The sequence below is a fragment of the Salvelinus alpinus genome, chromosome 10 (genome assembly GCF_045679555.1).
Source record: "Salvelinus alpinus chromosome 10, SLU_Salpinus.1, whole genome shotgun sequence".
Taxonomy (NCBI): Eukaryota; Metazoa; Chordata; class Actinopteri; order Salmoniformes; family Salmonidae; genus Salvelinus; species Salvelinus alpinus.
In genome coordinates, this window is record NC_092095.1 from 71,112,131 (window position 1) to 71,122,317 (window position 10,187).

At 46.0% G+C, this 10,187-nt stretch overlaps 1 protein-coding gene across 1 annotated transcript; it reads left to right on the forward strand.

Moving 5' to 3' along the window:
• Nucleotides 1-329: 329 nt before the first annotated feature.
• Nucleotides 330-3,662, forward strand: LOC139532799 (zinc finger protein ZIC 5-like). The gene is made up of 2 exons (XM_071330859.1): nt 330-1,025; nt 1,567-3,662. Exons 1-2 carry the CDS (start codon nt 551-553, stop codon nt 2,010-2,012), a joined length of 921 nt encoding a protein of 306 aa, XP_071186960.1. The 5' UTR covers nt 330-550; the 3' UTR covers nt 2,013-3,662.
• Nucleotides 3,663-10,187: the final 6,525 nt, after the last annotated feature.

Sequence of the window (10,187 nt, forward strand, 5' to 3'; positions counted from 1 at the left end):
ATTTGAAGTAAGCCTGGCTTCTCATGATAGGCTATAGAGGGCATTGACATTATGCATATGTGGGCCCGGTCTATAGATGCCACAGATGTTCACTTGGCGAGCGTCCTCGTGCTTACCACTGGGGGGCGCATCTCAATAATTACGAGTATATTCTCATCTCCTTTCCTTCTAATCCACTGATCTGAAAAGACTGGAGTGAGGAAATAAATCACCCTCATCCGCCATATTGCTTTCTTCTGTTTTTCAGATCAGTGCCGCCTGAGCGGAGGAAGAGGTGATGAAGAGAGGACGCCATTTTACACCATTGGGATACAGTCATAGATCTGCCAGTTTTTCTTACAACTATGTGGGGACGGACCACCTGGTTCTAACCGGGTTTAAGGCCAATTTACAGAATATGCCTCATGCTACTCGGTAGTCCAAAACCTGGGCGGACCGCGTTAAGATCAACGTGGTTTCCCCAAATCAGCGCGGTTTCTATCTGCAGCTGCAGGAAGCATAAAGGACAGAGAAAGGCAAGACAGCCAGCTCGAGGCCCGTCTCTACTACCATGCAGCGGCCGGGTGGTCGCCATCGCCACAATGGCCACTCTCTGCTCCGCAATAACAATTCCATGATCTCATACATCGCTTCTCCTCCACCGCGCGCTTCCTCCACGGGCGCCTATACGGAATACACCACCAACAACAACAGGCCGATAAAGCCCGAGCTGGTCTGCAAATGGACGGACCACGAGCACCGTGACCGAACTTCAAAACAAAGGATATGCGACCAAACTTTCAGCTCCATGCACGAGCTGGTGGACCACGTAAGCACCGAGCACGTCGCTGGGCTCGAGCCCCTGAGCCATGTTTGTATGTGGGAAGAATGCCTGAGAGAAGGAAAGGCGTTTAAAGCCAAATATAAACTGATAAACCACATCAGGGTACACACTGGGGAGAAACCGTTCTCCTGCACTTTCCCAGACTGCGGGAAAGTGTTTGCTCGGTCGGAAAACCTCAAGATTCACACGCGCACGCACACAGGTATGTAGATTATGTTCCATAAAGGACACTGGGAATGCCAACAAAGAACCTACCCCTTCGTCTCCTTCATTCCATAGTGAAAGGTCATGTTATTCTACATGGCGTCATTGGGCCTATACTAAAACTAAACAATGGGACAACATTTCTGATTTATATACAGTAGGTTAGTCACTGCTTGCCAGACAGGCAGAGCACGTCATCATGTTTACATGTTCCACCACAGTCCTATTCAGGAAGTAGCCTGTTTGTGGAGTAGTAGACTACACTGTGTGGTGGGGTTTGGCCATTGACAAGAAGTGAAGGACCTTTTTAAAGGGACGGTCCAGGGAAGCAAGCTGTCGAAAGGGACATTGTTTTCAATCAGTGAAGTGACACTGTTTGACATATTTCATGCAGCTACATCAACTCAAGGCAGACAGATGGAGCAAGGGACACACAGTAGGGTGGACCTTGTATGTTGTGTTGATGATGTTTAGTCCTGTGACTGATATCATGTGACATTCTATTTCTTCCCCATAACATCTTTCACCTCTTTTTCTAGGTGAGAAGCCATTTCGGTGTGAGTTCCCCGGCTGCCTGCGGAAATTTGCCAACAGCAGTGACCGTAAGAAGCACTCGCAGGTCCACACCAGCGCCAAACCGTACGACTGCAAGTCCCACGGCTGCTTCAAGTCCTACACACACCCCAGCTCCCTCCGAAAACACATGAAGATCCACCTCAACGCACTCAAGTCCTCTCCTACCTCCGAACCCATAGACCTGTCATTCACAGGGATTCTTGGGAAACGTAGTTCCCAGGATTACGTAGCTTCACGGACTAACTGCTCCTCCTCCAGGCTCTCGCTGCCTCCGGCGGTGTCCAACATGAAGGAGTGGTACGTGTGTACCAGGACCACAGGTCAGGGACAGAACTACCTCCAACTCACAGCAGACCAGATCAAGTCAGAACCGTGTAGTGGTGACGAGAAGTATTATAACACCACGTAGCAGCAGCAGAATGAGTTGCATTATGGACTGTGTCAACTACAATGAATCCTAAATACATGGATAGAAGCTGGAAGAACATAACATACGTCCCGTATCAATATGGCAATTTATTTAAAACACTTATTATTATTTTAACCTTTATTTAACTAGGCTAGTCAGTTAAGGACAAATTCTTATTTACAATGACGGCCTACCCCGGCCAAACCCGGCCAATTGTGCGCCTATGGGACTCCCAATCACGGCCGGATATGATACAGCCTGGATTCGAACCAGGGACTTTAGTGACGCAACTCTTGCACTGAGATGCAGTGCCTTAGACTGCTGCGCCACTCGGGAGTGATGAACATAACATACTTCCCCTGTCAATATGGAGATGGACAGATGTAATGGAGACTTAGTGTATGTGTGAATGTCTGGGATGTGGAGTGTTCATAAAGCGTCATGTCAGAGTGCTGATCTGGGATCAGTTTAGCCGTTTAGATCATAATGAATACCAGAGAGGACCAGATCCTAGTGCTGATCTGGGATCAGGTTAGCCTTTTTAAATCATATTGACGATAGATAATACAAGGAGGACCTGATCCTGGATCAGCACTCTGAGGCGCTTTATGAGTACAGGCCCTGATGTCAGTGTATTATCTAATGAGAAGCCGTAGCCATGAAATGTATTGCCATAAGAGATTAAAGACAACATCCCTCTGATTGACACCCAGGGACCCGTATTCACAAAGCGTCTCAGAGTAGGAAAGCTGATCTAGGATTTAAAAGACAAAACTGCTTTGTAAATACGGGGCCTGATCCGAGTTAGATTCTTAAAGATATTTGAGCTGGGCTTGATTTACCTTTTGGAGTTGGCACTTTTATGATTACGGTAGTCCATTGGTTCCGGTGTACCAGGCAAACGAAATCAAGCGCATCTAAAATATTTGACAAATGTAATGGACTCATGTCTGGTTGTATAGCTACGCATACTGAAGCAGAGCGTCAGGTGAGGTAATGTAAATGTAATGGATGTGAAATGGCTAGCTAGTTAGCGGTGGTGCGCGCTAATAGCCTCTAATACCTCTGAGACTAGCTACGCATACTAAAGCAGAGCGTCAGGTGAGGTAATGTAAACATAAAGGTACCTCTGAGACTGTAGCTACGCATACTAAAGCAGAGCGTCAGGTGCGGTAATGTAAACATAAAGGTACCTCTGAGACTGTAGCTACGCATACTAAAGCAGAGCGTCAGGTGAGGTAATGTAAACATAAAGGTACCTCTGAGACTGTAGCTACGCATACTAAAGCAGAGCGTCAGGTGAGGTAATGTAAACATAAAGGAACCTCTGAGACTGTAGCTACGCATACTAAAGCAGAGCGTCAGGTGAGGTAATGTAAACATAAAGGTACCTCTGAGACTGTAGCTACGCATACTAAAGCAGAGCGTCAGGTGAGGTAATGTAAACATAAAGGAACCTCTGAGACTGTAGCTACGCATACTAAAGCAGAGCGTCAGGTGAGGTAATGTAAACATAAAGGTACCTCTGAGACTGTAGCTACGCATACTAAAGCAGAGCGTCAGGTGAGGTAATGTAAACATAAAGGAACCTCTGAGACTGTAGCTACGCATACTAAAGCAGAGCGTCAGGTGAGGTAATGTAAACATAAAGGTACCTCTGAGACGGTTTGCTCCGTTCAATAACTGTCAGATAGAATCTCTAAAGACTACTTCCAATGGAAGAAATGGTTAACGTTCCCCTTTACAGCAGCTCTGGCCCTATAGAAGCCATGTTATGATGTAGTTAATGACTTGGGTGTAAACCGTGCTGGGTTTAGTTGAATTGTGAATGTGAGAAATGTTGCCAGGACCTCGTGGTGAGTCACTCTGTTTACATGTGACTGTACTGATCAATGTGGCGCTCGTTGCTGTGTTGACTTACAGTGACGAGGTTTATTATATTTTTGGAACATTTTATTGTGTTTTACATCTATTTTCTCAGCCTTTCATAGTGCCTCATTAAACCCTATTCCTACATTGATATGTCTATTGTTTAGCTGTTAATTACCACACATCAGATTCATCCTATATCTATGCTAATAACAGCCCATTTCAGTCAGACAAATATGTTTTCTATATGGTCAAAGTGAATAGAATCTGTGTGTATAAATAAATAATAATAAATACTCATAATTTCCCCCAGAAGTAACAAGTTGTCATTGCTTGTTTTAAAGCAGTATTGACAAAGGAATCATATTGACTATATAAGGGTCCTCATCATTTGTTCTGGGAAGCACTATGAATGACCTTTCTCTGTTTCTATTCACTTTGAAAGTTGAAAATGCTACTTTCTCGTTTGCATTGTATACAGGAAGTGCCTTTGTGAATGGTAGGAATCAACCAGATAAAGAGACTTGAGTAAAATAGTCAAACCTGACAGACAAACTCCAGCCGGTTGCAAGGCGTGTGTGGACCACAAGGCAGCTGCCAGTGAATGAGTAAGAGGAGGCTTTTAAAGTGGACCCTACCGGGGGAATAGTGGACCCTACCGGGGGAATATCGTTCTGTTGTCCTAACAACACTGCTGAGCTGAGAAGACTTGTCTCATGTGGCTGATTTGGACGCTGACTGCAAATAAAGTGACATTCTTAGACCCGGTGACGCCACTCTGTCTCAGTGAACATAGTCTGGATCCTAAATCACACCTTCCTCCCTATACAGCCCATAGGAGTGGTCGAAAGTGGTGTACTATATAGGGGGCCATCTGAGATGAGCCTACAAAGTGTGAAAGAGAAAATAGCATGGCCTTTAGTCCCCTATCCATTCTCCATCAAATAGCATGGCCTTTAGTCCTCTCCATTCTCCATCAAATAGCATGGCCTTTAGTCCCCTATCCATTCTCCATCAAATAGCATGGCCTTTAGTCCCCTATCCATTCTCCATCAAATAGCATGGGTTTTAGTCCCCTATCCATTCTCCATCAAATAGCATGGCCTTTAGTCCCCTATCCATTCTCCATCAAATAGCATGGCCTTTAGTCCCCTATCCATTCTCCATCAAATAGCATGGCCTTTAGTCCCCTATCCATTCTCCATCAAATAGCATGGCCTTTAGTCCCCTATCCATTCTCCATCAAATAGCATGGCCTTTAGTCCCCTATCCATTCTCCATCAAATAGCTTGGCCTTTAGTCCCCTATCCATTCTCCATCAAATAGCATGGCCTTTAGTCCCCTATCCATTCTCCATCAAATAGCATGGCCTTTAGTCCCCTATCCATTCTCCATCAAATAGCATGGCCTTTAGTCCTCTATCCATTCTCCATCAAATAGCTTGGCCTTTAGTCCCCTATCCATTCTCCTTCAAATAGCATGGCCTTTAGTCCCCTATCCATTCTCCGTGAAATAGCATGGCCTTTAGTCCCCTATCCATTCTCCGTCAAATAGCATGGCCTTTAGTCCCCTATCCATTCTCCGTGAAATAGCTTGGCCTTTAGTCCCCTATCCATTCTCCGTCAAATAGCATGGCCTTTAGTCCCCTATCCATTCTCCGTGAAATAGCATGGCCTTTAGTCCCCTATCCATTCTCCGTCAAATAGCATGGCCTTTAGTCCCCTATCCATTCTCCGTCAAATAGCATGGCCTTTAGTCCCCTATCCATTCTCCGTCAAATAGCATGGCCTTTAGTCCCCTATCCATTCTCCGTCAAATAGCATGGCCTTTAGTCCCCTATCCATTCTCCGTCAAATAGCATGGCCTTTAGTCCCCTATCCATTCTCCGTCAAATAGCATGGCCTTTAGTCCCCTATCCATTCTCCGTCAAATAGCATGGCCTTTAGTCCCCTATCCATTCTCCGTCAAATAGCATGGCCTTTAGTCCCCTATCCATTCTCCGTCAAATAGCATGGCCTTTAGTCCCCTATCCATTCTCCGTCAAATAGCATGGCCTTTAGTCCCCTATCCATTCTCCGTCAAATAGCATGGCCTTTAGTCCCCTATCCATTCTCCGTCAAATAGCATGGCCTTTAGTCCCCTATCCATTCTCCGTCAAATAGCATGGCCTTTAGTCCCCTATCCATTCTCCGTCAAATAGCATGGCCTTTAGTCCCCTATCCATTCTCCGTCAAATAGCATTGCCTTTAGTCCCCTATCCATTCTCCGTCAAATAGCATGGCCTTTAGTCCCCTATCCATTCTCCGTCAAATAGCATGGCCTTTAGTCCCCTATCCATTCTCCGTCAAATAGCATGGCCTTTAGTCCCCTATCCATTCTCCGTCAAATAGCATGGCCTTTAGTCCCCTATCCATTCTCCGTCAAATAGCATGGCCTTTAGTCCTCTATCCATTCTCCGTCAAATAGCATGGCCTTTAGTCCTCTGTCCAATATCCATCTGATTCAAGGAGGATAGGACAACAACTGACTATGAGAAGGAAAGAACAGACCAGATAGATACTCCGGACTGTCTGTTACCATAGATACTCCGGACTGTCTGTTACCATAGATACTCTGGACTGCCTGTTACCATAGATACTCATGTTACCATAGATACTCCGGACTGCCTGTTACCATAGATACTCCGGTTACCATCGATACTCCTGTTACCATGGGGAGTCAGATACTCCTGTTACCATGGGGCGTCAGATACTCCTGTTACCATGGGGTGTCAGATACTCCTGTTACCATAGGGCCTCAGATACTCCTGTTACCATAGATACTCCTGTTACCATAGATACTCTTGTTACCATGGGGCGTCAGATACTCCTGTTACCATGGGGTGTCAGATACTCCTTTTACCATGGGGCGTCAGGTACTCCTGTTACCATGGGGCGTCAGATGCTCCTGTTACCATGGGACGTTAGATACTCCTGTTACCATAGATACTCCTGTTACCATAGATACCCCTGTTACCATGGGGCGTCAGATACTCCTGTTACCATGGGACGTCAGATACTCCTGTTACCATGGGGCGTCAGATACTCCTGTTACCATTGTCCGTCAGATACTCCTGTTACCATGGGGCGTCAGATACTCCTGTTACCATGGGGCGTCAGATACTCCTGTTGCCATGGGGCGTCAGACACTCCTGTTACCATAGATACTCCTGTTACCATAGATACCCCTGTTACCATGGGGCGTCAGATACTCCTGTTACCATGGGACGTCAGATACTCCTGTTACCATGGGGCGTCAGATACTCCTGTTACCATTGTCCGTCAGATACTCCTGTTACCATTGTCCGTCAGATACTCCTGTTACCATGGGGCGTCAGATACTCCTGTTACCATGGGGCGTCAGATACTCCTGTTGCCATGGGGCCTCAGATACTCCTGTTACCATAGATACTCCTGTTACCATGGGGTGTCAGGTACTCCTGTTACCATAGGGCCTCAGATACTCCTGTTACCATGGGGCGTCAGATACTCCTGTTACCATAGATACTCCTGTTACCATGGGGTGTCAGATACTCCTGTTGCCATGGGGCCTCAGATACTCCTGTTACCATAGATACTCCTGTTACCATGGGGTGTCAGATACTCCTGTTACCATAGGGCCTCAGATACTCCTGTTACCATGGGGCGTCAGATACTCCTGTTACCATGGGGCGTCAGATACTCCTGTTGCCATGGGGCGTCAGACACTCCTGTTACCATAGGGCCTCAGATACTCCTGTTACCATAGATACTCCTGTTACCATGGGGTGTCAGGTACTCCTGTTACCATGGGGCGTCAGATACTCCTGTTACCATAAATACTCCTGTTACCGTAGATAATCCTGTTACCATAAATACTCCTGTTACCATAGATACTCCTGTTACCATGGGGTGTCAGGTACTCCTGTTACCATAGGGCCTCAGATACTCCTGTTACCATAAATACTCCTGTTACCGTAGATAATCCTGTTACCATAGGGTGTCAGATACTCCTGTTACCATAGATACTCATTTTACCATAGGGCCTAAGATACTCCCGTTACCATAGATACTCCCGTTACCATATGGCCTAAGATACTCCTGTTAACATAGATACTCCTGTTACCATAGGATCTCAGATACTCCTGTTACCATAGATACTCATTTTACCATAGGGCCTAAGATACTCCCGTTACCATAGATACTCCCGTTACCATATGGCCTAAGATACTCCTGTTACCATAGGGTGTCAGATACTCCTGTTACCATAGATACTCATTTTACCATAGGGCCTAAGATACTCCCGTTACCATAGATACTCCCGTTACCATATGGCCTAAGATACTCCTGTTAACATAGATACTCCTGTTACCATAGGATCTCAGATACTCCTGTTACCATAGATACTCCTGTTACCATGGGGCCTCAGATACTCCTGTTACCATAGATACTCCTGTTACCATAGGGCCTAAGATACTCCTGTTACCATATATACTCCTGTTAACATAGATACTCCTGTTACCATAGATACTCCTGTTAACATAGATACTCCTGTTACCATAGGGTGTCAGATACTCCTGTTACCATAGATACTCATTTTACCATAGGGCCTAAGATACTCCCGTTACCATAGATACTCCCGTTACCATATGGCCTCAGATACTCCTGTTACCATAGATACTCCTATTACCATAGGGCCTAAGATACTCCTGTTACCACAGATACTCCTGTTACCATATATACTCCTGTTAACATAGATACTCCTGTTACCATAGGATCTCAGATACTCCTGTTACCATAGATACTCCTGTTACCATGGGGCCTCATATACTCCTGTTACCATAGATACTTCTGTTACCATAGGATCTCAGATACTCCTGTTACCATAGATACTCCTGTTACCATGGGGCCTCATATACTCCTGTTACCATAGATACTTCTGTTACCATAGGATCTCAGATACTCCTGTTACCATAGATACTTCTGTTACCATAGGGTCTCATATACTCCTGTTACCATAGATACTTCTGTTACCATAGGGTCTCAGATACTCCTGTTACAATAGATACTCCTGTTACCATGGGGCCTCAGATACTCCTGTTACCATGGGGCCTCAGATACTCCTGTTACCATAGATACTCCTGTTACTATGGGGCCTCAGATACTCCTGTTACCATAGATACTCCTGTTACCATGGGGCCTCAGATACTCCTGTTACCATGGGGCGTCAGATACTCCTGTTACCATAGATGATCCTGTTACCATGGGGTGTCAGGTACTCCTGTTACCATAGATGATCCTGTTACCATGGGGCCTCATATATTCCGGATCGGTGGAGTTAAATACCTTTCAATATGTGCTGCTGGGTACCTCTGATCCGACCTGGGATTTAATTACATCGCAAAGGTTCCTAAAAAATATTATCAAGAAAGCACATAAATCAAATCAAAATTCCATGTTGAGTTTATCTAACTTGCTAAGATCGTGTGTGTCAAGAGAGAGAGATGTTTCATGCTCTGTCACAGTGTTTCTCAGAGGTGTGTGTGTGTGTGTGATTTGCTCAGCAAGAATTTGGAGAAGGAGGGGTGTGTTGGAGGTTGACTAATGCTTATTGTCAGTCAATAAACCCTTCAGTAAAACAAGACAGATAGACAGAGAGACAGAGACAGAGGAGAATGAAAGACTTAGATTGAGGTGAACAGGAGAGCTCCTCCATTAGAGTCAAGCCAACCATGACACCCCTCTCCAGAGAGAGAGATGGAGAGAAGAGGAAAACAAATAAAGAGGGGTTAACAATGGTGGAACAATGGTGGGAACAGTCCCAGTTGACCCCTCAACCCTCTTGTTCTTTAAAGGAGACACCAGGAACACTTGTAATCCACAGGTCAGCGTCCGTGTCTTCATTTGGGATCCAAAACCTTCAAGACATTGTGATAAAGACACCCCAGAAACAGATAAACACCAGACATGACAACTGAAGTTGGTAGGAATCGGGCCGGGCACGGTCTGGCCATCGGGCCTGGCACGGACTGGCCATCGGGCCAGGCACGGACTGGCCATCGGGCCAGGCACGGACTGGCCATCGGGCCGGGCACGGTCTGGCCATCGGGCCGGGCACGGTCTGGACATCGGGCCAGGCACGGATTGGCCATCGGGCCAGGCACGGACTGGCCATCGGGCAGTTGTGGGCCTGTCTAAATTGTATCTTTTTTTGTGCAGAATGACTAGGACCTGTGTGTTAGAAATATCTGTGCTGATTCCTGGTCCCAGTCAGACCCTGGGTTGGACT

Coding starts and splice junctions, on each gene's coding strand:
- LOC139532799 (XM_071330859.1), top strand. CDS start 551: ATGCAGCGGCCGGGTGGTCGCCATCGCCACAATGGCCACTCTCTGCTC. Junction 1,026..1,566: donor TCACACGCGCACGCACACAG/GTATGTAGATTA, acceptor CTCTTTTTCTAG/GTGAGAAGCCATTTCGGTGT.